The sequence below is a fragment of the Nothoprocta perdicaria genome, unplaced genomic scaffold (genome assembly GCF_003342845.1).
Source record: "Nothoprocta perdicaria isolate Ctin4 unplaced genomic scaffold, notPer1 scaffold_76, whole genome shotgun sequence".
Classification (NCBI taxonomy): domain Eukaryota; kingdom Metazoa; phylum Chordata; class Aves; order Tinamiformes; family Tinamidae; genus Nothoprocta; species Nothoprocta perdicaria.
Window position 1 is genome coordinate 1,924,788 of NW_020456043.1, and position 27,495 is coordinate 1,952,282.

At 44.5% G+C, this 27,495-nt stretch overlaps 3 protein-coding genes across 3 annotated transcripts in view; 2 read left to right on the top strand and 1 right to left on the bottom strand.

The window, feature by feature from the left end:
- CDKL1 (cyclin dependent kinase like 1) overlaps positions 1-9,335 on the top strand; it is a 14,298-nt gene extending 4,963 nt beyond the window's left edge. The window contains exons 3-9 of the mRNA XM_026051560.1: positions 573-645; positions 1,974-2,064; positions 2,838-3,038; positions 5,970-6,052; positions 6,868-6,924; positions 7,776-7,931; positions 8,601-9,335. Of these exons, the coding sequence (XP_025907345.1) occupies positions 573-645; positions 1,974-2,064; positions 2,838-3,038; positions 5,970-6,052; positions 6,868-6,924; positions 7,776-7,931; positions 8,601-8,708 (769 nt within the window). The 3' untranslated portion in view covers positions 8,709-9,335. The remainder of the gene's footprint in view (positions 1-572; positions 646-1,973; positions 2,065-2,837; positions 3,039-5,969; positions 6,053-6,867; positions 6,925-7,775; positions 7,932-8,600) is intronic.
- A 402-nt stretch (positions 9,336-9,737) lies between these two features.
- Positions 9,738-13,433, bottom strand: ATP5S (ATP synthase, H+ transporting, mitochondrial Fo complex subunit s (factor B)). The gene is made up of 4 exons (XM_026051561.1): positions 13,314-13,433; positions 12,905-13,113; positions 11,924-12,095; positions 9,738-10,887 (listed from the first exon to the last, which is right to left on the bottom strand). The coding sequence occupies exons 1-4, from the start codon at positions 13,415-13,417 to the stop codon at positions 10,773-10,775; spliced, it is 600 nt and encodes a 199-aa protein (XP_025907346.1). The 5' UTR covers positions 13,418-13,433; the 3' UTR covers positions 9,738-10,772.
- A 119-nt stretch (positions 13,434-13,552) lies between these two features.
- Positions 13,553-26,705, top strand: L2HGDH (L-2-hydroxyglutarate dehydrogenase). Its single transcript, XM_026051498.1, has 11 exons — positions 13,553-13,632; positions 13,727-13,842; positions 14,547-14,698; positions 16,243-16,374; positions 17,707-17,869; positions 18,343-18,377; positions 19,891-20,058; positions 21,592-21,749; positions 22,974-23,105; positions 25,397-25,658; positions 25,743-26,705. The coding sequence occupies exons 1-10, from the start codon at positions 13,553-13,555 to the stop codon at positions 25,590-25,592; spliced, it is 1,332 nt and encodes a 443-aa protein (XP_025907283.1). The 3' UTR covers positions 25,593-25,658; positions 25,743-26,705.
- The last annotated feature ends 790 nt before the right edge of the window (positions 26,706-27,495 follow it).

A 27,495-nucleotide genomic window follows, 5' to 3' on the forward strand; every position in this document is an offset into this window, starting at 1 on the left:
CTCTGTGTGATCTTCTGTCACTCAAAGGCCTTCCTGTCTTTTCTCCTATAATAGTAAAGTTATTTTGGAGCTTCTAGAGAGGGTCCAGCGGAGAGCGACAAAGATGATTAAGGGACTGGAACATCTCTCGTATGAGGAGAGGCTGAGTGAGTTGGGCCTGTTCAGCTTGGAGAAGAGAAGGCTCAGAGGGGATCTGATTAACATGTATAAGTTCATGAAGGGAGAATGTAGGGAGGAAGGGGCCAAGCTCTTCTCATTGGTGGCCAGTGATAGGACAAGGGGAAATGGGTATAAGTTGAAATACAGGAAGTTTCATCTCCATGTGAGGAGGCACTTCCTTACTGTGAGGGTGACAGAGCAGTGGAACAGGCTGCCCAGGGAGGCTGTGGAGTCTCCTTCTCTGGAGGTCTTCAAAACCCGCCTGGATGCCACCCTGTGCCACATGCTGTAGGTGTGCCTGCTGGAGCAGGAAGGTTGGACTAGATGATCTCTAGAGGTCCCTTCCAACCTTGAACATTCTGTGATTCCGTGATTTTGAATGACTAAATTGAAAATGTCCTTTTTTTAAACAGGGTGCCAGAGCATCTCGTGAGGAGCATAACCTGGCAGATTCTCCAAGCTGTGAACTTCTGCCATAAGCACAATGTAAGTCACCTATATAGCACCAAGGAGTGCTGCAGCATGGCTTTTAAAAAGATGCAGATTCTGCTGCTGCTTTCCCAGTTACACAGYGTTCATGAGAAGTTTGATGAAATTTTCCATTTTTAATAGAAAAAATATATCTGAACTGTTAGCAAATATCTGCACTGGCTGATCTTCTCTCATGCATGTCCCCTGTGTTTGCTGTCAAGGAGTGATTTACACCAGTGACATAGGTCACCTTCCAGGCTGAACAGGAACATATCCTTTGTGTTCCCTTTGTCATCCATCACAGCCAGAACTGCAGAAAACTGGAGTTCCGTCTGATTAAGCAAGACCTGGGCAAACCCCTGCTGATTTCCCAGTGTCCTTCTGTTGAGAGGCTCTGGGGCCGGTCACTAGTTAAAATTTTGTGAAACTTAAGTATACGAGAACATGCTTTACAGACTCCTCTGTTAGAAGGAGATGTGAGCTCTGTGGTAAAAACGTGTAGAAAGCTGTGAKGCTGCTTTCAGAAGCAGGGAAGGAAAGGGCCATTTTGGAGAAGGTCTTTAGGCAGGTTTAGCTGTGATGCTTGSCTTCTGTTTATCAGGCAGGGTTTGAGATTTAAGAGGCAGGCAGGAGATCAYTCTGGAGTGGGTGTTTTGTCTTTGCAGGGAGAATTATGTGCGCCTGAGCCACAGGAACTTGGCTATAGGTCTGTCCTGCTTCCAGGATTTGTTGTTTTGTTTCATTTCTTCTGTTCCCTTTCTCAGTCTGAAAGACATAATGACTTATAAAAATGAAGTTCCAGTCTGACCTGCTGTAGATCACAGGTAATGAGGTTTTGTGCAGCTGCTCTTTTCTGGAATTCAGTGACTTCGATTCACAAGCAGCTTTTCAGGCTTCAGCAGGGGACAAAATAATTTACCAGCAGCTCAGCCAGGAAACTCCAGGCTGAGTTTCTGAGTTTACGATAGCTGGAGAGGGATGATTTGTGCTAGACCTGGGTGTCCCAGCACAGCACACCTGCCATTCAAAGGCAGAAGATAATAAGGTGCCAGTTTGAGCAACAGAGACTATTTGTCAGGCCTAAATTTAAGGCTGAAACCTCCACAGTATCTCTTCCCAAAGGTGGCTATAAGCACAGTAATTGTGATGCCCACATCTCACGTGACTTCAGCTGCTCTTAAGGAATCTTCACTTCCAGCAGCAATGATTGCCTGGTTAAAATTCATTGCGCAATTTTCAAGGAGTGTGTGGTGATAGTAAGAGGTTCTTTATCAAAGGCCAGGGTAAATACTTGCTTCTAACTTTGTTCTTTTTTCTTTTTTTTTTTTTTTTTCTGTTTCCAGTGCATCCACCGGGATGTAAAGCCAGAAAACATCCTGATAACAAAGCACTCGGTCATCAAACTCTGTGACTTCGGATTTGCCCGCATTCTGAGTGAGTGCTCACTAGTTCCATACATAGATTGTTACCYGTGGAAGCTCAAATAAAGCGCAGGATCAGGCTCTCCAGGCCCAATAAAGACCTGCTTTGTGTGATGCTTGTGTAAATCATCCTGTGTAAGGGCTGGYTGGTTTCCACAGAGAGGCTCTGCTATAAAAGCCCTGGAGGTGCCAGGGTAGAGATCCTCAAACCAGCTTAAAGGCACCTGACTTGGACACGGTGCGGACAGTTCCCCCTGCAAACGAGGGTCCTGAGCACCCTAATGGTGCAGTTCAGTTGTGGCTGCTGCAAGTGGGTGCAGATTGGCCTGGGCCTCTCCGTGCTGCCCTGTAGTCACTTCTGTGCTGCTGGAGCCACAGCTGGAGTTCCTGGCAGGAGGAGCCCCCTGGCAGCAGCCGCTGTCTCTGCAAACAATAGCTTCACATTTTCCATCATCATAAACCCCCCTGCATTTTCTTTTTAGCTCTTGTTCAGGCAAGTCATGTGAGGCCTGGGAGCTGATGCAGGCTGACGCAGGGGCCCACTGCAGAGCTCTGCATATTTTCTTTTTGAGAAAAACATGGTTCTGATTTTTGCCAAATCATAAGTGTTTCCGAAGTCGGGTTCTGCTGGCGGCCAGTGACTCATACTGTTCCTGTGGCTCTCGCCTGCTCAGGGCTGCTGCTGTGTGTTTACACGTCGAGATGTGTAAAAACTCAAGGCAGCTCTTTTGCATCGCGCTGATCCCATATTCCTGCTTGTTTCTCTCCTTCCTGACCCCCACCTAGCCGGACCGAGTGATTATTACACAGACTACGTGGCTACCAGATGGTACCGCTCCCCAGAGCTGCTCGTGGGAGACACCCAGTACGGCCCCCCCGTGGACGTGTGGGCGATCGGCTGCGTCTTCGCAGAGCTGCTCTCCGGGGCGCCCCTGTGGCCCGGCCGCTCGGACGTGGACCAGCTCTACCTCATCCGGAGGACCCTGGGTGAGTCTGCGCCGCGGCAGCCGCGCCGCTCGCTGCGGGGTCCGGGCTGTGATGAGCTCCTCTCCCTGGCGTGGACAGGATTTCGGCGCGCGCTCATGCTCCCCCGGCGTTTCCGAAGCCAGGCTCATCTCCGATGTATTTCTGTGAGGAAATACTGGCCACACAGAGACACTGGACACATTCAGGGGGTTACTGTCTCCTTGAGGGAGCAGGTTTTCCCAGCACGTCTTGTGTGTGGTGTCAGGAACGAGTGGTGGCGGGGGTGAGTGACAAATGCACTTCACTCGTATGAAAGAAATAATAACAGGATTTATTAATATGGACAATGATTTCACGAGATTCTATGGCAAGGTCACTTATTATTCACTGCATGGAGGCTCAAGATAATACACAGTTATCTTGGGATACTCTCCCGTTGGGTCACGAGGTTCAGATTGGACCCCCTTGCTCTCCAGGCTCCTTCTGAGAGGAGTCTGGGTGCGGCTGGATCCAATCCTAGTCCCAGACCTGGTCAACGGTTTATGACTGAGGGTGCTTATGTTACAAAGTAAAGTTAAAGAAAGAGGGAGAGAGAGAAAGAGAGAAAGAAAGAAAGAAAGCGCACTATATTCACTTACCACAAATCTGCTGTGGAAAGGMAGATCTCTCGAGGAACCTCGAGGAGTAACCTTGAGAGGCGTCCCTGCCCAAGGGGAGATCCTGGTGTGCAGGCTGCAGCCGTATCAGGAGAGCTCAAAGGGGCTCTCAGGCTGTCCRAGTATTTATGGAATAAGATGATTGGCTTGTAGTCATATTTTTAACTTCAAAGACTTAGGTTAGTGTGTCGGCCTTATCTCCCTGTTTACAACGCAGCCTTGAGGACTGTTTTTGTTAAGTCTCAGTGAGAACAGAAATCAGGACGATGGCGCCTGCCAGAATTAGATCGGTCGCTGGTGGTCAGCAACAAAACAGGGCTKCATGTAAGGTACAGGCCAGGATGAGCTGGGAAAGGAACGTATCCGTCACATGTGGTCTCTTGTAGGATACTGTAGTTGGATAACAGATGCTGTGTAGTTTCCTTGCAGATTTAGCAAGCTGAAGTTGGCATCCACCTGGGAGGTGACGGTTTTTCAGGAGAAGCTGTGTGGGGTAGAATTGGCTTCATGCTGCAGCGGAAGAATGGGCAGGGATGCAGAGGCAGGGTCATCACCTGCAGTTGCCTGGAATGGCCTTCCGTTCTGTTCAGCACTGGTGTGGCCCCTGGAAAGCTGGCTCTGCTCCTAGGCCGTGCAGTTTGAGAGGTGCAGAGTGTGTTTGGTGGCCACTGGAGGTCCCTGCTGGTCCTTTGGCTGGGAGCTCGGTGGCTGCCGGGCTTGTGGGGAGCAGCCAGACTGGGGGAGGTTGATGCTTCTGCAGCTGGTGGTGACAAGGACAGCTTGGTGGGTACCATACAGACAGAGAAATGAGGTACCTGTTTTAGAAAGAGCTAAAGGTGTTTTGGGAAAGATTTGAAAGAGCCAGGGAATTTTTCAGGATTTGGCATCAAGCAAAGTGGTCCCTGCCTCTGAGTAAGGACTGGTTGGATCCTCACAGCTTTGGAGGAGGTCTCATAAGCACTGCAGGTACCTATTTATGGATATGGAAAGAGTGGGGACATCCAAAGGTTTGAGCCTCCCACCTGCTGCTTCACCCAGGAAATCTAGGAGTCAATCTGGATTTGGAACAGAGGCTGAGCAAAAGAGCAMAAACCTGTGTAAAACTTGAACTAATCCGGGCCTGCTGGTTCGGTCTAATGTTGGTGTCTAACAGCTGATTCCTTGGGTGGACGGAAATGAACCACCACTTCTGAGCTGAAATATATTAAAATGAATTGAGAATCATAATTTGTACTAAGCAATTTGGAAAACTGGAAAGGCAACTAATGACTTTAAAAATAACCTCTTTAGCTAGAACTATTGTTAAATCTAATTGCTTCATCTTCCGCAACACATTTGAGCAAATGTTAGTTGAGTTATAATTTATTCTTAATTATAAGACTTCAGACAGAAGAGATTCCATTTTGACCCAGGTGATGGACTGAGGCAGAGTTTCCAGAAGAAAGCTGCTTGTTCAAAGCTGTATAATTATAGTGGTTTTGTGATTGTATTTTGTGATGTGTATTTTGTGATTGGCCCTTTTGTTATGGATTTGGCCCTAACATTTTGCTTGCTTTGAGCTGTTCTCTTATGGGCCTCTCAGCTTCATAAAGGGCCGTGAAGCTGCACTGGGGCAAAGTGACCGCGTGTCCCTGCTGGCGCCTTTTCTGTACAATATCCTCAAGTGTGTACAAAAAATCCCCTCCAAACGAGTTAAATTTTCATGAGGCCCTGGGCTGCTCCCTCCCACGGAGGAGAGAGGGGAGGTGRCTGCTGATTTTCACCTTGCTGAGTGTCCAGCTCGGGCTCCGCGCGGGCTCTGGCTCCGCGGCTGGGACACGTTCCTGCACAGCCCGTGCTCAGGCTCTGGCAGCCCGGGCTGCATGGAAAGATGATTCCATTTCAGATTCCATTCCATTTCAGATGATTTCATTTTCACAAATGAAAACTTCATCAGCTTGTTTGGTGGATCTCCGTCTGTTCAGAAGTTCTCTCCAGAGGTGTCAGCCTTGTTGTAGAATAAACCTGTTCAATGCCGGTGCTGTTAAAACAGCAAATTAATTCCTTTGGAGACAGAGGTGCATTATGATACTGAGGAAGAACTCCTCTCCTGTGAGGCTGCCCAGGGAGGCTGCGGAGGCTCCTGCTCTGCAGATCTTCCCAAGGCGCCTGGATGCGCCCGGGTGCCCCGTGCTCTGGGTGTCCCTGCTGGAGCAGGGGCTGCTCTGGGGGATCCCTAGGGCTCCCTTCCAACCTCAGCCATTCTGGGATTCTGTGATTCTGTAATCTAATTTTGCTTTTTTTTTCTTGGTCAAAGGGGATCTTATTCCCAGGCACCAGCAAGTATTCAGCACCAACCAGTACTTCAGCGGGGTAAGAATTCCAGACCCAGAGGATATGGTAAGAGCTCCCTCCAGCCTCGTGCTGGCCAGCAGTGTATTTGTGTATGTGCAGTGTTAAGGAGACAGTGTTTGGGCAGAGAATGTTCCTGCTTTTCTTTCCCCAGAATATACCCTTAGAGATGTCCTCACCTCCCTTAAATACTAGAGCAAGCAAAGGAGTAACTGAGTGAAGCACAAACCATTTCCATGACTTTGAATCCTTGCTGCAAGCATCTAAGACCCCGTGGTCTGGGCATACCCAAACTATCCTCTTCTATCTAGTTATTACTCCATATTAAAAAAACCCAGCTCAGGGGGTTGTGCTGGTACAAACGGCAAACAAACATGGACACTGTGTCCTGTCCAGAGAATCCAAGGGTCTGATCCCACCAAACCATAAGCATATGTTTAGTTTTAAACAGATGAGTAATTCTTTTCAGTTTAAAGATTAAGCCTATGTCCTTGCAGACTTGGGGTCTTTGGAACTAGAGCTGGAGAAGCCTCCCTAGCTCAGCTAGCCCTAGCTCTGCCATGCAGAACTCTTCCCTGCTCAAAAGCTTCGCCCGGCCTTCTGCTTGGCCACCTCTGCTGGAATGTGTTCTGGAGCTAGTTGAGCCCCTCTCATGACTTAATTTTAACTGATCCCTGTGTAAAAGCAAGCAAAGGAATCCTTTATTTCTGCTCCTCCTCGCTTTCCTCGCTCTGGTGGCACAGTGGGCAGCCTAAGCACCAATGCCACATGAATCAGATGCATTTTGTTGTTTGGAATGTGTTACACCCTGATGACTGAAAAAGTAGTTAATACAACTACATAACATATTTTTTTTTTCCCAGGAGCCGTTAGAAGTGAAATTCCCCAATATTTCATACTCTGCTTTAGCTCTCATGAAGGTAAGCAGACGACAGCTAGGGCAGGAGCTCTGCATTGAGACTCAGCAAATGATTTTGCTTATCCATTAGTTTTGCTAACCCAGGTAGTGAATGGGTGAGATTTAGGTAGAAATTCATAGAAAAACAGAGCCAGAAGGGACTTGRAGAGGACTTTCTGCCCATCCCTTCCTCTGAATCATATGCAGCACTATGTACACCATTTCTCATGAGTGTTTGTCTAATATCACCTCAAGTTTGATAATAGAGAATTTCACAACGAAGACTCCAGATCCTCAACATTTTTGCTGTAAGAAAAGTTTTCCTTCTTGATACAGTTTAATACCGTTCCTTCTTGTTCTCTTTACTATGGAAGTGGAAGATAAATTATTCTCTTACTAAGATGCATGGACTAGAAACTGTGAGGATGGGCACAAATTAGCAGGAGGCCATGGTGATAGATACTACCAGCTACCCTGAGCACAGCAACAACAGAGCTAGTGATACAGAAGATCACAACACCTTTACGAAAGCTGTTCTAGTTCATGTGAAAGTTTAGGACTTAACTGTTTTTGAGGCTTGACATTTTACTGCTCCATGCCATCCTGAGTGTCCCTCTAGCTTCAATTCAGTTGTTGCTCCGTGTCAGAAATACRAATTGTTCATATTAGCTGCTTAATTAACTGCTTTGCTTTGCAAGCTTCACGCTGACTCTGAAATCAGACTCATAGAATTCCTTAACAAGCAGACAATTAACACATATATCCCTGCAGATCCTTGTTGGCCATAGATGGCCAACATAGATGGAATTTCCATGGATGGAATTGTGCAGGCCTTTTAACAAATGTTCTCTGTGGTCCTTCATCCTTTCTAAGGGTTGCCTTCACATGGACCCTGCAGAGAGGCAGACATGTGAGCAGCTGCTGCAGCATCCCTACTTTGACAGCATTAGGGAAGCAGGAGAACTGGGGAAAGAACATGAAAAAGTGTCTCGGAAACCAGCCCGGCTGCCTCGGAAGCACCTACCGGGGGTAATATTTCATTGCAGCATTTATCATTCTGCTGCTAATGATAGAACGCGTTTTCTTGTTGATTGGTGGTTCCCAACGGGTGGGCTCATGCAGACAATTAAAGGTGGGATAGGGCTCTTGATCAGCATCACACTGATCTTAATTTTACCCAGGGTGAGAATGAATCTCCTGGTTAAAGAGGTAGCTCAGTACAGACTGAATTCTGGATTGCAGCTACACTGACTCACTGAGGATAAGCAGCAGAGCAATGTGAAAACTCAGATTTATCTATCTAGTCATCTGCCTTGCTGGCCTGCAGGATCGCTGGCCAAATTGGCCTTGTGACGGCCTTGTTTAATTTGGAATTCTTTGGAATGTTTTCGTGCATTTAGATCCCTTATTAGCAAGAAGGCAAAATGCCCAGTTCCCTTTGTGACAGATGGTGGGATAATAACAGTAACCTTTTTTTTTTTTTTTTTTTTTTTTTGCCCTGGACTACGATTTATTCTTACTAGGCAATTCTGGTTGCAGTCCAGTTGTAAAGCACAAGCAAGTGCACTCTTAATTTGAAAAATGTAGAATTGCAGTGTGAGTAGTTTTATAGCTTATCTTCCTTTTTTTTTTTTTTTTAATGAAATGCATGCTTTATTCTCATTGCAAAGAAATGCAAACATGTAATTTCTGCTTTAGTTACAGTATCTGCCTCAGTTAACCAGTAGTAACGTTCTACCAGCTTTGGACAGCAAGAAGAACTTCTGCAAAACAAGGAAATCGAACTACCATTTCCCTAACATCTAACTGGACGGCAGAACATCATGAACTATTTATTGTTCAAGATTCATATCATTCTGAGTTTATAAAAAGAGGATATCTGGTCAAAAACTAGATCAATGTACATTATGGCAAATACAAAAGTGGTCTGTAAAGCTATATATTCTGGGCCACTAAAGGAAGGACGGTGAAGCACAGAAAGAACTCCAAGTTTATGTTAGTGTTCTGTGTACAAAGGAAAATACATTTGTCTTGCTTTAAGTCATGGTTGTTTACTGGTGCAGAATTACTGCAAAGTAGTATTTCCAGTGTGAACTTACAAACTCCTCTCTCTCGCTTGTATTTCAGACTTGGCAGCAGAACTGCCGCCATGCCAAATAAATCAGTGCGAGTCCCACAGTGTCAGGACAGGAATATTGTAGCCTGGAGTGCACAGTGCTAAGTAAATGATCCTGCAAGGAATGACCTGTCCTCTATGGGAGGAAGCGAGGTATGTGTGTGGTTAGACTTGGGAGCTGGCCCAGCCTGAAGGCCACCTCCCTGCCATGGTTCTGAACCTGCTCAAACAGCACTGCTCTAGAGACAGGTCTGTGCTGTGAGCTTYGTGGGGTATTAGAAGTGCAATGACTTAGGCCTGATGGAAGTCTGAAGAGGCGTCATTATCAGCTGGGGAACAAATAATTAACACCACCTCTTGATTCTTCAGTCTGTTCAGAGTTTCTACTGCTTGCTTCTTCCATGCATTGTAAGGTTATTCTTATTTGCTCTTTTCATCAACAGTGAAATCCCCTCCCTACAGTGTTACAGAAATGCTTTTTATCAAAAACAGTTTGGGAAAAACTAACTTCTAACATTAGCCAGACACAGGCAGAAATTCTTCCTAAGTATATGTATTAGAAAGATTTTTTTTTTTTAATCTCAGGATGTAATATCATGTTGATATTGAATAAAGTGTAGTTTGATTTTCCAGTTTATTGGATGTCTTTTGTTATCTTCTGTTGCTCATTGTATAAAGTTCTAACCCTGGACAAGGAACGTTCTCTTACTGCTTGAAACCCAAAGCATTTTATTTTAATTTCCCAGAACCATTATGAGTACAGCAACAGTAAAAGCGATTTCAGTGGGTCACACAGTGCATCTGCACAGTGTGCCTGCCTAGCTTTATTTCATATCATGCCTTCATAAGCAGGTACATGCATTAATGTATTTTAATCTTGAACACTGGTAGTTCATGTTATACTCAAAAGCCTTGGGATACCAAAACACTTTGGGATAGTGTTTTCTGTGTGGATGAGCAGTCATCTAGTCGTGCACAGCTGTAAGATAACACAGCACCTATGTTCTGTTATAAGCAGATATAGGACAGCCTGGAGTCAGTTCCTAGACCCTTTCCGTGAGATTTTATTTCTTGGTGTAGCTCCTGCCTGCGCTGGGCTGGGAGACAGGATGAAGTAGGGGCCCAGGACACAGACAGAGATTCTGACTTGCACAGAGSTATCCATGCCCAAGAAAATATGAAATCTGCTGTCTTGGAGTAATGTCCTACTGCCTTTCTCTCCCTGGGCATCAAAGCCAGGAATTTGGCTAAAAATACATTCCTTCTGAAGATGAATCATCTCTTATTTAGCAGGGTTGATAACAGCCATAACTAATGTGGCATACACAGCTAATGTAGTCCCTGTCAGCATATGGCAGGAGTGTGTGCAAGGGCATATCAAAAATTACCTGCTCCGCAGCTGCGGATGCATTCAGTTCATCAGCACATTTTTTATGGCAAGGTCAGGTTGCTCATCTGTATTTCAGCCCATTTTCCCAACAGGATAAAAAAAACTATAAGCTATTTTATTAAATCCTCACCCATTCTGTGCAATAAAACCTTTTTAATTTAAAATATCATTATTAACAGCTTTCTGATAAAGCTAGAACTTTAAAACATGTATTAAGTACGAAGCCTGCCTTCTCTGCTGTTGAGACATCAAGAGATAATTTGGACTTCCATATCTGGAAATATAGTAGTATAYGCTATGTAACTTATGCAACATATCATAAACACTATGAAATAAAATACCTCTCAATTACATGCAATTGCTTTTATTCTAAATCCAGTTCCAGCTCTAGGTTTGGCAATGCCTGCTGAAGCATCTGCACTGTARATTCTTTCTTTCTTATTCCAGGAAGGTCACTCAAATACAAATATTCAAGGTTCCTATAAATATATATGAGAAAAAAAATAATCAGTAACTAWTATGTAAGTGTTTACACAGCTTAAAAAGAGATTCCAACCCCAAACACCATCAAGCTTYCTTTAAAACTGCATTTAAGTAGTGGTTTTAGCCAAACTGGAAGTCCTTACTAATAATTTACTGTAGCATGAAATCCAGTTCACCACATCATGCCTTTATAAATGCCTATATCCTGCATAATGAACAGTTCTGAACTAAAGACCATGCTTCAGTACAGCACAAATGGATGTACTTCAGAGCTAGAGGGGGYCCACTTCCCAAACGCGTTCTGCTCCCCAACCTGAACATCAGAAACCAGAGCACTGCCCCAAGCCCTCTGAGGCTACAGAAGAAGTGAAACAAAGTGATAAAGTGATAAAAAGCAGTTAAGGGTATAGAAAAAAACAGTAGAAGTTACGGAATGCTGTGGAATTTTTACTCTGCCTGAAATCAGTCAGAGATCAAGGTGATCAGTATTTACTTATTCTCAAGCAAAAGTAACCTAGGGAATGAATGTGAAAGCTGCCTTTGTTACTGCTAGCCCTGCTCTCGCAAAGGCCGTGTGAGCAGAACCCAYGAACCTGTGCAATAATCCACATTATGGAAATTACTGCAAGTATAAATGAGGGATGCTGCACTCAGCTCTGAAGATGCAAACACASCTATGGATTCAAGACTGCAGCAGCCTTAATTCAAGATTGAGGCTCTCTTACCTACAGCCTTCATTGCTACGCAGGCTCCTTAATACATAGGTGTTAATTCACATGTTGTTTCGGAGCTACCCACAGCACTTGGAGGTCAAGGGGGACAACCCCTGACCTGAGGATGGTCAGGGCCCTGTGGACTCAACCTGGGGCTGCTCAGGGTGACCCCATCAGTGGAAAGAAATGGCCAGACCAGCCCTGGCAGTGAATGCTGAGGAGGGAGAGCTGCAGCGTGTTRTTAATCAACAAGCCAGCTCTGACGGATGGTGACAGCAAGCGAAGCAGGGTGCTGGAGAGGAGCTCAGCGTTCACCTACGTCAGCCTGTGAAGCGCAACAATGCCTTTATCCGTGACATTCCCACAGGAAATGATCCTCAGCTGCAGGAGACTCTTCTGCAAATTCTTAGTGTCGCTGAGCCTCTGCAGACACTCGTCCTGGATGTAAATGCACTTCTGCAGCTTGATTTCTGTAACGTATTCRAGGCCGTCTGGAAACGCAAAACGAGTGTTTGTTTTGGAATACTGGGGACAACCAGGACTGCTTGGGAAGTTCTTACTTGCAAATTTAGTAACTTCAGTGCCTCGAGAAACACACAGCAGCCTGCTCCTGCCTTGTCCAAACAAGAGGTTTGCCTCTTTTAGGTAAGATTTAAAAATCTTTGGCATGGACAAATAAGAAAACTTTACAGGTACAGCTGATAAGCAAGGATTCTGAATCCATAATGTAATAATGCACAACATTCAAGGTCCACTGCAATAAAAAACAATAAGTATGCTCATTATTTCATTGTTCCTCATTGCTTATAAAGGAAACACAAAATATTTTTTAAACCTGGCTCTGACTTTATTAAAAGCTTAAGAGCTTTTTTCCCCCCCGCCACTCCTTTAAGATGTCATGAATGACTGGAGAACAAACACTATCGAAGTCTTTACAGACCCTCCAAGTCATAATTTAGATGAATGGTTTAGAGAAAAAAGGAATTTTTAAAACAGAGCCTTGTGCTACCACGTACTAAACAATGAACTCAGTGAAAGCATAAATCTCTTGGGCATTTGCTCAGGTCACTTCAGGGAAGGGCCGAGGAAGCTCCCAGCCTCTCTCTGCTTCACAGCACATCCCCAGCAAAATCTGAGMAACTGCTGAATGCTTATAAAGCCATTTTAAGAAAAAAAAAAAATCAAAAAAATCTCTATATCTTTCTAAATAAATAAAGAAAGAAGGCACTGTTCATTCCTGGACTCAGTCAGAGGAATGAAGCCCTAATTAAGGCCCTTTGCCCCGCTGTGCCAGCCTTACCCAGGTAGTCAAAGCCCCTGTACATGATGCAGGAGTCGGTGGCGTCGATGGCYTCGATCCTGTACTTGCCCAGGGGCCCCGTGGGGAGCCCGTTGTAGTCCCGCTGCCACTTGTGCTGGCCCTGGTAGCGCACCAGGGCGCCACAGCGCAGCAGCCACTCTGAGGCCGCCCGGTCGGGCCCCACGGCTTGGATGCGCTCGTGGTCCACCCTGCCAAAACACAAGGAAAATAAAAATACACATCTAGATACCTTCACTTGCTGTTATGGTAAATTTATTGCCTTCAAGGTCAAAATACTGAACAAATATTTGATTGGRGGGGGCACGGAGGGTGTCAAAAGGACCGTCTGGGCGGGGGTGAGGTCCCCGAGGCGCGGCAGGCACCTCATTTTGGGGCGATTTCTCCTTACTTGTTGAACACGGCGTTCAGCCACCCCCAGAAGCGCCGGCGGCCGCCGCTCRGCAACAACCGCCTCCAGCGGCGCGCGGGCTGCGCCAGGACTCCCGGCAGCATGATCACCTCGGGGAAATAAATAAATAAATAAATAAAGGAGAGAGGAAGGGGRAAATAATAAAAATAAGAGGAGGAGAGAGGGACGTGAAGGGGGAGGYGGAGGGGCGCGGCTTGGAGCCCATCGCCGCCCCTAAGATGGCGGCGGCCGCGCTGCTGAGGCGGGCGGGAKGTGACAGGATCTACCTGTCGTGGCGGGTGTCGCTCCGCCAGCGCAGGTGGGATTGGGCTAGGGAGGAGTGTCGTGGTGTCTTTGGTTTATTTATCTATGTGTTTATTATTTCATTTTTATGTATTTGTTTTTTAACGCAGCACTTTCGATGTGGYCGTGGTGGGCGCGGGGATCGTGGGGCTGGCGTCGGCCCGCGAGCTGGTCCTGCGGCACCCGGCGCTGCGCTTCGTCGTGCTGGAGAAGGAGACGGAGCTGGGTACGGCCCGGGGCCGGGGCGGCTCCTCGGGGCGCCGGGGAGGAGGCGGTGGGTGAAGAGGGCGGGAAATGGAGGGTACCCCTCAGCTGGGCCGTGAGGAGCGAGCGGTGCCAGAGTACGAAGCAGGGGCGACCTTTGTGAGTCACTACTGTAAAAGGGAGAACCTGCCCAGATTAGTTGAATAAAAAGTTAAATATAGTACATTCTTGACGTTTTTATCTCCCTTTTGTTTAGTTATCAACAGCACAGAGCAAATGTGGCTCATGATTTTCTGAAAGGTCCTCCCGCCTGCCAGCATCTCCCAGGAGTTGAGGACTGCACTGCCGTTAAACCAAATGAGGCCTTTAAGGACTCATTCCGCTTAGGGAGGGCACTTTCTCGCGATTATTTTGAGTCTTGAAGTTATTTTGGATCCTGCGGCCTGCAGTTGTAGCCCTTGGAAGAAAGGTTTGCCATTTAATTGCTGTTGACTGCAAGTGTGATTATTTATCATTAACTAGGTGCTGCTGTGTCAGTACTTTTGAGACCGGTACTTTGTCAGTACTTTTGAGATCTTATTTGAGGATCTCTTGTAAGACTTATTTAGGGCAGGACCTTAAATTCCCTGTTTTTGTGGTAGCTACTGTAGTTAAGGTATGACTCAGTCATGGGATTGTGTGTTTTAACAGAACACTTCTTATTATTATTTTCCTTTATTTATTTAGCGCATCACCAGAGTGGACATAACAGCGGTGTGATTCACAGTGGGATTTACTACATGCCGGGATCACTGAAAGCCAAGCTGTGTGTGCAGGGGGCAGCCCTTTGCTACGAGTACTGTGACCAGAAGGGGATTCCCTATAAACGGTGTGGGAAGGTATAAGAGCTGCTGCACATCTTTGTCTTTTGAAACTGACATTGTTAGTGTATATTATGATGTACGGCATAGATATGACTGTGGTATTTTCACATCTTCAACTAGAAGATGCTTTTGTGCAACTTTTAGCTACTTTAAGTCAAAAGCTGCTTTTTCCCCTCTCTCCTTTTTTTTTCCCCATCCTTAAAGTAGTTCAAATAGTTGCTTCTCTGGGCCTAGGTGATAAGTTCTCAGTAACTGAGGCTGAACTAAATTATCTCAGGTAAAGGAAGAAGCTAAGCGCTACAGAGCACCACTATCTCTGGAGAGTTCAGAGGATTTCAGCATGCATGTGCTGTGCTTCTTGGCATACCAGGCTCTGAAAAAACTCATTGATTTGAATACAGCCCCAGATGGGACCCAGCTACCTGCATTTCTGCTATTTTACTTTGAGCTATAACTGTCTAAAATGCTGGGGAAATAAGAATGGCTGTGCTGATTCAAATCAGGGTCTGCCTGGCCCTATATCCTATTTCCAGGAGAGCCTATAAATGGAGTCTAAGGAAGGGATAAGAACTAGACAAGGAAAGGAGATCATTATTAACTATCCCAGCTTCAAGCATATTTCAGCSCAGGATATTCCCTGAGCCTGTTCTGGCTTGTCTGTTGTGATTGTCCGTGAATTTCTCTTCTTAAGTACTTTTCTGTTAAAACTTTTTTTCATCAGAGCATTCCTGCATGTGCTTCTTGAGCTAGGTCACAAGGTGGCACTGTGGATTTGTGCAGTGACAGGAGCTTGCAAGCCTCGTTTGAGTCCAGAGCTCAAAGATATGGGGTGGGACAGCGGAGTTGCAACTGTGGGCCCGAGTTGGGCTGCTTCTGTGTCATCTTCCCCAACAACCTCTGCTCCAGGGAGGATAATGCTGAGGCTCTAAGGCCAGCCTTAAACAAAAGGCTTGGGAAGCCTAGAGCAGTGCTAGACCTGAGCTGCCCCTGGCTGATACGGATTGTGTGAGCTCAGCTCTCGGGTTCGTGGCCCAGGTAATTCACAGCCTGGATAAATTCCTCATGACAATTGAGAGCTAACTCTGTGCTGAAATGAGTYGAGGTTAGTGCAGTCTAATCTAGAGACCATGTCAGCACACCTACTTATTCTKTTATCAAAACTGTTTGAGATTTGCACATCTTGGATTATGCTAGACTTAATGTCTAGAAGCATCCCAGTGGCTCTTTAAAATCATATGTTCATATGATATGTATCATATGTCCTTCTTTCCCATTCAGATTTATGCTTACATAGTCCTTTTAGAAAATATTATCCATGAATAATCTCTAAAACTATATTTTAACGTTTTTCACTGCCTCCTTAGTACACTAGTGCTTTCTTGGTAATGGTAGGTACTTGTAGAATCTTGTGCCATTAATGGCACAAACTACAACATTTTCCCTGGCATTATAATCACTGTTCACACATTGACTATTGCTTACCTGTTAGTTTGGGCTTGCTTCCTGGCCTCAGCTGCCTCTCTGTTTTGCTCTGGTGTGCCTTGTCATCCTTTCTGAAGCTAATTGTAGCTGTTGAACAMGAAGAAATTCCAAGACTCAAAGCTCTATATGAAAGAGGACTGCAGAACAATGTCCGAGATCTGAAGCTGATCGGAGCCAAAGAAATAAAAGCAAAAGAACCCTTCTGCAGGGTAAGGGATTTTCTTATTCTTAAGTGGAATATAAATTACCAGTTTATCAGATGATGTTATTTTGAATTTATTACACGTGTGTTTCTGGCCTTCAGGTAATTTGCATGTGTGACAAATTTGAAAGGCCCTGAAAGTGCAGAAGAAATATAATTGCCATAAAAGAATATATCCATTCAGTTTTGGAACTGTGTAGCACAATGCAGTCCTTCATATGCACGTGCTGTTGCACAGAAATTAGACAGGTCTGTGATAATTTTAGGAGATCCTGCAGGATCTGTTTTSTTGGCACCTGCTCTCATCCCAGTCTTCCACCATTTGTCTGCGCTCATTCTCTTGTGCATCCACTCGTTCAGTTCCCAGTGTGCTGAAATGATACGGAGCTGCTCCTGCACTCGATGCAGGTGATGAGCTGGCTGCATCACAAGGGCCTATGTTGGTAAATTAGAGAGAGCAGCTCATGTTTCACTTGCAGCCTCCAAAAGGAATCGGAATTACTTGGGTCAAAGTGGAAAGAAGACTCAATAATCCCACTGCAGGATTGAAACCATAGGCAAATGGACAGAGCCAGCAAGTTGTTGGATCTACATCCCCTTCTCAGCTTAGTGCAGAGGTGTTCTTTCCTTTCAGGGAGGAAAAAAAAGCAGTGACAATTGTATTTGTGTGTTTGTTTTCCTCTCCTACTACTTGCAGGTATTTTCTCATGTGTTCTTGTCGTTGATAGATACACTTTTTCTTTGCCCAGCTCAGAGCTGTTATATCTGAGTTTATGCTGAGGTGGTTCTGCCCCTTTCTAACAAAATTGTATAACTGATGCTAAACTTGATAGTKCAGCAATGAAGATTCCTTCCTATCTGCAAACACAAATTTGGATGGAGCTCATTTTAACCCAGGTGCTTCCTATATACATAGTTGTTTTGTAGCACTTCACAGCTTGGTTATTTTAACAGCAGGAGACATGTGAGCAGTTAGGAATGCAGATTTGCTCTTGTTCCTTGACTGAGGAAAATTTGAATATAAGTGCTCCACACTGATTCATCTGGCTGTTTCCTGTTGGTATAATTGTATGACTTGTTGCTTATGAGTGGTAGTAGGACCAGCTAGAAACTTGTTGGAGAGGAATTGGATTGTGTTTATTTTTATGTATTTATATATTTTTTGGTATTTTTTGTCTAAACTGGCATGGAGACTATTAACAAACATCAGAAATGGGGAGACAGCAGCACTTTCATCTCAGCAGCAGGGCACGTTATACAAGATGTAATATACTGTGTACTTGAGCCCCCAGTGCACACATAATTCTAACTGTATTTCTGTGTCTTGACATCGTTTCAGGGTCTAATGGCCCTTGATTCTCCATATACTGGCATTGTGAATTACAAGCAAGTGGCCCAGTCCTACGCTGAAGACTTCAGGGAGGCAGGTGGGACAATCCTGACTGATTTTGAAGTGACAAACATGGAGATGGCTAAAGAAAGTTCTTCGGAGAATGAAGATGGTGAGATTTTGTCCAAAACTCCTTTCCTGTAACTGAAACTGTGTTTTAGCCCCCCTGACTCTTAGCGATATATTTAGACGAAAGACAAAATAATGTTAAGAGCATTGGGCAAACAAGGGCAGGTCACCCTTCAGAAGAAAAGTTAAATGTTGACCAAAGAAAATGCCAGTGAAAGAGAGGAAGTAGAGAGGAAGTGGGTTGTTCATTCCCAGTGCAAACACGTTCAGCCGAGTGTTGCGTTGCGTGCTGGTGCCGGTGCCTTTCCGCCTGTTCCCGAGGGCAGGCTGGGCTGCGCTGGCAGTCCGGCTGGTTCACAAGTCCAGTTATGTGCAATGTTTGCTCCGGAGCACCARATCTGCCAGTGGAAGAACCATCATCCTGAGAAGCTGCCCACTCTGGCCGTTTTCTGTTAGGTGTTCTATTTATTAATTAGATTTATTAATTTATTTATTAATTTCTTCTCTTGTCTACAGGGCTGAAATACCCAGTCATTGTTAGGAACTCCAAGGTAAGAACTAAGCTGAAGACTTAATTTCTTAACAGGAAGCTGTTCTTTCTTAAAAATTGTTGTTGAGCTCTGGTGCTTTAGCTAGCTCCTCTTTGTTTTTTTCTTTTTTGAATTTTATTATTTTCATTTTTTTTWAAAAAAAGGATTAGATCAGTGTTGGTTAGTTGCATGTTTGCTGTGGTCTGAAGAAGTAGAAGTGTGTCTAAAAGACAGCTTCAGTCACAGCTTCAGTCAGTACCTAGCAAAGTATGTGACCGTGTTCAGATTTCACTGAGTAAGTAAATAATAATGAAAGTATTTATGGCTTTTTCCTTCTGCTGTGCAACATTTATTTACTGTCTGCGCCCCTTATCTTTTTGGTTTGTATATTCTTATGTTTGTTTTTTCCATGGACTGACTTAGTAAGAAACACACATTATTTTGTTCTCCAATCTTTGGCTTCTATTCAAATGATAAGAAGGCATTTGTAATTGATTTATAATAAGGAAGTTATGAGATAAATTTTATGAGATAAATTAATAAAACAGGTGCCTATCCAGGAGGCMCTCATGCACAGCAGTTAGTGCTGAACAGCAACTATATGAGTAATCTTTCCATCTTCAGGAATAGATAGCTACTTCCTAAAGACACAAATGAGAGAGAAAAGAAGACAAGACTCACCCCTAAACTCATACTYTTTCAAGTTACTGTTTCTTTTTTGTTCTGTTTCCCCTCTTTCATTAAAGAGTAACCTCCAAAGGCTGTTAGATTCCCTCACCAAAAACTTAAACAAAATTTATGGAAATACATTTAGTTGAAAAATAAGGAATGTARTATTTGAAAACAAGTAGCATAGGTATGTAGATAATACTTTATTAAAAWAAATTATATAGTAAGGTGTTTAGATATTGAACAGTTCTGTATAACTGTGTGCTATGAACACGTGTGGCTTTCTGGATACCGTTTGGTATTGCARACCTTTCCCAGTGTGTGGGATGAAATCAATTAAGAACCTTATTTAACCAAATACATGGTGGTTGCTCCGGTGCACCGCCACTAATGTCCTCTCTGGTGACAGAGACCTGGCTGTGGAGCTGCAGGCTGGACTGTSATCGTGGTCCTGTAGGATGTGGGTAGGAATCAGAGAACGCCAGGGGAGATGCTGGGCTTCCTGGAGGGAGGTCTCACGCTCTGAGGTGTTTGGTTCTTGCCCTGATTCTTATGTAATCCGTAATAAAGCCCTGAGTAGGTCTCTTCCTTTATTTATTTATTTTTTTTCCTTCTGATCCTGCCTGGCTAATGAGCTCTCATTTTGGAAGAGTCCTTTAGGGAAAAAGGAGAATATTATAAGGATATATATAAAACCACTGAAATGTTTCAGCCTGTTTTGCACATGCATAGTTGCTTTTTTCCCTTCTGATCTCAACTTACTTTTCTGAGGCTTGTAGGTGATAAGTGGGTTGGAGTTGTTTTTATTTTTTAAGTTCAGATGTTGAATTTCTAGCTAGGTGTTGGTTGTTATTTTCCCCTCTAGGGTGAGGAGATCTCCTGTCAACACGTTGTGACCTGTGCGGGACTCTACTCGGACCGCTTGTCCGAAATAAGCGGCTGCAGCCCTGAACCTCGTATCGTGCCCTTCCGTGGAGATTATTTGGTGCTAAAACCAGAGAAGTGCTATATGGTTAAAGGAAACATTTACCCAGTATGTACTCTCTATTTTTGGCATTGAGGTGTGTGTCTCAATGTGTTTGAGAACTGCTAAAACCATAGAAACAAGGGCAGTGGTAAAATGAAGACTGTGATGTGATTCTGAATATACCTTCTGCTGCTTTCTGACAGGGAAGCTTGTTTTTGTTAACAGGTACAGGTAAAAGGAACAGGTAAAAGTGCTATATCTTGTAAATAGCCAGTGGCTTTGGTTGTCTGTTTTCTAAAAAGTAAAGAATTAGCTGTAGGATTTTTCAGGAAAGAATGAAACATTTACCTGGATAACCATGTGCTTGGCTTCTTTCTGTAAGTTATGGTGTAGACCCGTAGAGAGGACTCAAAAGCCCATGAAGGAAGACAATAAATAATAAATTACTTGGGTATAAGCTTCAGTTTTGTGTACTGATTCCAAAAGTTGAGATTGCAGAACATGACCTTAGATTTGCCTTGTAAACATTGGAGTAGGTTGCCCCAGGGAAATTGTGGGACCTCTCGGAAATGATCTGGTGGGGCCAAGCATGAGAATGAGATTACACAGATTTATGAATCTGTCTGTGATCTGGTACCAGAAATAAAAAGCAATTTGTGGAGTGGTTCCACAAAGCTCAGAAAATATTAAATGCCTGTTTTTACTTGGAAAAGCAATGCACCAAATGCAGGAAAGAAACTGATGTTGAAGCAATTTTGTGGTTATAACAGCACTATTTTTTTTATAGATACCAAAGTTTTTCTTAATTCCAGACTGTGAAATAGTCACCTCTGGAGTCACCTGTTCTAAACAGCTGAAGAACTTGAAGTGTCAGCTCAGGAAGAGATGTCTTTGCTGTATTCCTGCAAAAACTGAGTTGTACTTGTGCGTACAGGCAGGATATTTCTATTTCGGCCTTCAATGCACAGTTACACTGCATTTCATCCACAAACAACAAAAAAAGAAACCACAGATCCTTATTACTCCCATGAATCAGACTTGTTATCTGCATGTTGCTTTGAGCAGTACAGGAATGGTGCAGTTTTCCTCACATTTGATAATTGTATTGTCGGGTAGTTACTGCTGATGGCATTTGTGTGTCATTGGTTTTGTTGTGGGATGATTTATATTCCGGGAAGTCAGTAAAACATCTTTTGTTGTCTGTTTTGCTTTCACCTAAAACATGGTCTCACTCTGCCATGCTCTGTTCTTCAGAGTTTTCAGTTAGCAACATGCTCTCCCTGTGCAATTAACTAGAAGAAAAAAAAGTGCAGGAGCCAGTTGTGTAGCTATTTTGCCGTAATGTTTGGAAATAGAAAAGGCACATTGATCTATTTCTTTTGTTAATTTTAAGTTATTTCCTGTAATCGGGAGCAGAACTCCTGTAGGGTGTTTTGGTTTGTTTTACCTGTTGCATCACACTTGGTGAATTTTGAATGTCTGTATTCTCCCCCTCATGTGTTCCTGGTTCCTGGAGGAATTTGATGGTTTGGGTGTTTGGGCGGTTGTTTCCCCAATATGGTTTGAAGCGGCTGCAGTAACTGTCCCATCCTGCTTTAGGTTCCTAATCCTCGGTTTCCTTTCCTGGGATTTCATTTCACACCCAGAATGGATGGCAGCGTTTGGCTTGGTCCTAATGCAGTGCTGGCCTTCAAGCGAGAGGGCTACAAATTGCTGGACTTCAGCCCTGCGGACTTTCTGGATGCTGTTCTGTACAGGTAATCGTTTGGGCTCCTGYGTGCGGGTGTTATGACTCTGGGGAAGCCAGCTCTTGTCAAAAACCTTGCTGTTGCTTTTGCCAACTTTTAGGTTTGTTTAAAGGCAGTTGCTCTGATATGGGTGGACTTCTGCAAGACGTTTGACTTCCTGTGATATAATATTTGAATTATTTGAAACTAGCAGGGCAGGTCTCTGCAGGCCTGTGGCCACAGCTGCCGATGGGAAATCATTGGCGAGCAGAGTTCCTCCAGAATTGGTTTCGGTCCAGGGCAATGTAATATTTTGATCAATGTAGACAGTGTGATAAAATCTCCACGAGGGTGCTTGGAAAGAAGACTGCACAGAGGTCTGAATTGCCTTRTTAAATTTAATCAGACCATCAGTATGCATTTAGAAAACATCCAAATGGAAGAAGATATATTAGGAGCCAAGAACACAGGTTGGGAAGCTGTCTTGGAAGTAGCATCTGAGAGGAATTGGGAATCATTGCTGAAAGTGCAAGCATAAATAAACAGAATATCTGTAGAAGAGAAATCTTGCTCCTCTGTAAAGGACTGGACAGACTATTGCTGAGCGCTTAGCTCTAGAAATCAGACTTGAAAAAGGATGTGGAAATATTGGGGAGAATCCAAGCAGGGGCTGCAAGACAGATCAGGGAACTGGAAAAATAGTTTTGTGGCAAGAGCATGAATTAAGGCAATTTATTAAAGGAAATGGTTGGAAGCATCTTGATTATTGTCTATGGATATTAATACTGGCAGTATTGAGAAAACAAAGTAAGCAAACAAGACTGGCAAAGATCTAGTAAAATTAATTGACTGGAAGCTGAGGTTTCGGGAGTGTGATGGTCTTCAGAATGGTTGTGGGGGAAGAAGTTTCTAGGGGTTTCCCTCTCTGGGTTTTCAGTCTTTTACTACTTCATCAGGCCAGTGAAAAATCCTGGGTGTAGGAAGAACCAGAACCAGGCTGGARTAAAGTCTCACAGAAGCAGTTTACCTGGAGCACCAGAGCTCTCTTAGCAAGCCCTGTTGATGTGGGAAAGGGGAATTACGTTTTTCAAACAGAAAGCACTGGTCACATCATTAACGTTGGGAATGGGGACTTTTCCTGTACAACTGCATTTGCTCCCTTAGGCTGTGCATAGCATCAGTTCCCGAGTTTGGCTGTATTTCTCATGAAAGATGCAGTTTTGCTGTAGTTACTTCTTTTTTTCCTGTCTGTAGCGGGTTATGGAAGCTGGTGCTGCGTAACCTCTCGTACGGCGTGGGCGAGATGTACAGAGCCTGTTTCCTGAGCGCGCAGGTGAAGCAGCTGCAGAGGTTCATCCCCGAGGTCACCGTCCATGATGTACTCAGGTAAAGAACACTTGTCTTGGTAGCACCCAGGGGCCTCTTAAAGCTCCTGTTCCGAACGCTAGTGAATGCGTCATTAGCTTACTCTGAAAGACATTTCCAAAATACAGAAATGTTCAGATGTCCAGGAACACTTTTTRTATTGTGTACACTTGTGTACAGATTAGTTTGAAAAATATTTGTTTGACTTCATGTACTTTCTGTAGGCTGAAATTAATGTTATGTGACATTCACCACAAAAATGTCTCTTTTCGTAGTGACACATCTAGTAGGATCAGCGTGATTTGCGTTCACACTGATAAAATTCACAGATGTTAACTTATAAAGGTGTCTTATAATAGCAAGAATTAGTAGCTTATGGTGCACTACTTAAGCACTGTAATATTTACCCTGTTGCTYTGGAGACTTAAAACTAGACAGGCTGGGTCACTGTTGTGATCTCCCTGGCRTTGGTGGAAGATTTTCAAGTCTGAGCCTTGTGGGAGAGATGGAAAAGAAGAAACTCACTGTTCAGGACTGGAGAGGTGAAGTCTCCGAGCTGCAAATTGCTTGTGATTGGAGAATGTTTGAAAGACGTCTTCTATGTTTTTCCTGTCCTTATCATATCAGTATTTGACTATGGTTGGACATAAAGTACTTTTASATGAGTCTTTAATCTCACCCAATATGAATGTTGTTCTTATAAGGATAGAATAGCAGAAATTCTTTTCAGTAAAATGATACTCTTGGTCCTCCTTCTAACTCGGAATGAACAATGTGTTTATGGTTATTTGAGAAACTAGCTGAGCTGGTAAACACCCAGTAAGGTGTTTCTGAAGGGCAGAACAAGCGGTAGCTGGGGAACGAAAGCAGATTTCCTAGGCAGTGAAATGTAGTAGCTTTATTTTTGCCACCAGAGGGTCACAGAAACTCTTTAGCAGCACCACAGAGGTATCAGTACATTGTTTATGGTTTCTCACTACTGGGGAAAATTCAGTGACCTGACATGAAAAAGCTTGATCTTTCTGCTGCATTTTAAGGCTTCATTAACACTTAAACTCCTAGTGCTTGTTGAAGGGCAGAGAGCTGCTGTGTGAAGCTCCAGGAAGGCAGTAGTTGTGTCCTCAGGGGATTTAGGAAGAGTGTGGTTGGCTTTGGAGAAGCTGCAGCCCCATGGTTCTGGTTATGATGCTGCCTTGAGGTTTGGATGATCAGACTCAACTCCCTGCTCTGCATTTCAGCCTTGGGCAAACCTTGAAAATGTGTCCACGTGAAGAAATTCAGTAGATGTAATTTGTAGTGTGATGACCCAGAAAATCTCCTGAGTGGGTGCACTTACCTGGGCTCGCYGTGGGTGCCAACAAGTGAAACCACTCTTTCCTCCTCCTTTTTTACCACCAAAGTGTGCTGAAGAACTTATCTGTATGGACAAGTTTCTAGTCTTGCTTTTCGCCTTGCTGTTTCACCTGCAAAAGGAGGTTTATAGCGCTTCCAAACTTCTGCTGGAGGGAATGCTTTGCCAGTAAGTGCTTTAAAAAACTGAGACATTCAATATTGTGATAGCGAAGACCACAGATGCGTAAGCAATGATTGTGAACTTCTAATGGGCTGAGCGGGATTAATGAGTGTAGATGCTCCCTGTTTCTTGCACATGATATGAAGATGTTGGCARTGTAGCAGTCTTATCGAGCCTTATAATCACGCATCTATTTAGCTGTCAAACGAAATGTGTGTGATTGGGAACTGCACAAGTTGCAGAGCTATAAAACACGTTAAGGGTGTGTTGCACGTTAGTTTCCATGGGAAAACCACAGTAATGCAGATGGTGCAATGTGTTCATGGGCTGAAGGCARGAATGGCTTGTGAGTTAATATTTGTATTTTTTCCAGTTAGCAATTCTGTCAAGAAAGGAAAATGTTTGTGTTGTTATTGTTGATCTTGATGCTAAATATTGTGTTCTAAACTCTCATAAAAATGTGCCAAAGGTTTGGAACTTTTATAACTTTAAAATCCATACCACTCTGCTTTAGATCCTCTTTTTGATGTAGAATAACACAAACTTTTGTCCTTTTTTCCTGTTTCTGTGAAATGTAGAAGCTTCAATAGGYCCCTCTTGCACAGAAAGATCCACAGGCAAAAAAGTGTGATTTTTAAATGTATGTTTAAAGGTGTGTGTCCTTAATTCTTGGATCCTGTATTACATGTCTGAAAGAAGCCACTCTGGGCCTGGTCATAGTTCAGTGAAGTTGGTTAGATGCAAGCTCCAACTCCCAACATTTTCTCTCTAAGGATGAGTTTTTCCCTTTAATTTGCAGGGGTCCATCTGGAGTGAGAGCCCAAGCGTTGGACAGCGATGGGAATTTGGTAGATGACTTTGTATTTGACGGGGGCAGCGGGGACATYGGAAGCCGAATTCTTCACGTCAGAAATGCCCCTTCTCCTGCTGCGACCTCCTCCCTCGCCATTGCCAAAATGRTTGCAGATGAAGTGAAGCAGAGGTTTGAACTCTGAGTGACAGGTTCGGAGGGGTTTTACCTTCATATGGATGAACTCTGCAGCCTCTGATGACTTTCAAAGGTAAGAGGTGCCTGCTGCATGCAGGGTGAGCGTGGGCAGGGCTGCGCACAGACCCAACTGCTGCAGTGTTTGCCTTGTACACAGCTTACCAGCCTCCTGAAGAAAGGAGTTGTGATGCCCGATAAGATCCGGCGCTCTACCCACATCTGCAAGAAACAAGGATGCGGCCGGGTCGCGCCAAGGGCTGCCTCGCTCGCCCGAACAGGGAGAGCCTTGGCCAGGCTCCCAGGACAGCTGTGGACCAAAGGTGGAGCCCGAGGAGCCACCGCCATGGCAGGCGCTGCCCACACCGACTTCCCRTGTCTCCTCCTGGCGCTCTGTGGAGACGGGACGTTTCTCGGAGAACCCACATGCGCGGGGAGGTTCTCTGGGTGCTCTCTGGACATCTCTCTTTAAGTGGATTTGGAGCATTCAGTCTGCTGACTTGCATTAAATAATGGAGATAGAAGGATAAGCTTAAGGGTTCTGTAAATAGGAAATTAGGGGCTATATCACAGACTGAAAACAACATGCAGAGCCTTCTGAACATAGTGTGTCTCAGAGCAAAGTAAGCCTGACGGAGGATTACCAAATCCAAGTCAATTTAGATATGTGATTCAGATGTGTATTCTGTACAGGCTGGTTTGTGTACAGCTGTGAAATCAAAATGTATCAAAAATGACTGGTCATGTATCTAACCTGAATTTGGGAGTCAGCACTAATCAGGAGGTATAGTGGGTGGTGTTTTATTCTTTTTATTTCATTTTTTTCCCTTTCAATACTGGTAATGCTGGAGCTTATCTTTGTAGAGCATGTTGAGCAATCCAGTGGAAATGGTCCTAGTAAAGGCAATTGTGAAGGGTGGGAAGCTACAGAAACCTGTCTTAATTGAGTCATGTTGCACACGACTTCCTTTGAGCCAAACAGCAATGAGTCAGGGAGGCTTCCCATTTCCCATGTCTGGGAAAAAGGGAGCCTCAAACATACTGCTTCCTGCTGTGGACTCTTACTTATACTTGAAGCAGTATCAAGGTGCACCTGAAAGAGAATCCGTGTTGGGAAGGCACCTTGAAACATAGGGAGCTGTTGAACAACTTTGGTGCGAAGCGAACCGAGTGTCTTGGTGTGTTCTGTATAATTGCTGGAAAAAAAAAATAGTGGCCCCAGGGACAAAGTGCTTCAGAATGCTTTTAAAGCAGATGTTCACAGGATGTTGGGTAACACACATAACTGTGGGTAGTTTGCTACCAGGCAGCATGCCATACTTTTTTTTTCTTAAACTTTTCTGTATTTCTCTAACATGCACGAGGGAGCACGCTAGCATTGGAGGGCAGGTGTGCTGGCTGCTGAGTTGTTGTGCAGAGCTGAGATGTTTTTGAGACACAGGAAGGGCTTAATGTTTTATTTTCTTCTTTTTTTTTTTTTTTCTGATGGCATCTATTTTTCCCAGACAAGGCCATGCCTGGCCCTATGAGCTCCTCCAAGAGAAGACGTGCTGCCCATCTCTTTCAGCCACAGCAGGACTAGCTGCAGGTTCAGATCTTGCCCGTGCTCAGGTGTCCCAGGGCTGTGCACGAACCCCGTCCTCCCCGGGGCGCCGCGGTGGCTTCGCGGCTCCCCAGCAGCGCTGCCTGTCATCGGTAAAAGCTACAACCCCCTTGCAAAAGCCACTTCCTCCCACACGAGGTGCGGCCCGAACATGTATTAACAGCCCGGGGAACAGGCAAGGCCAAGCGCTCGGGCCCTGGAGCGGCTGGAGTCAGCGCGTTGCGGGYACGGCCCTCTGCGCCTTCTGCCCTCATCTCAGGAGACGGTTATTTTTCTGTGGACTTTAACTGAAATTTTCAAATCATGAATA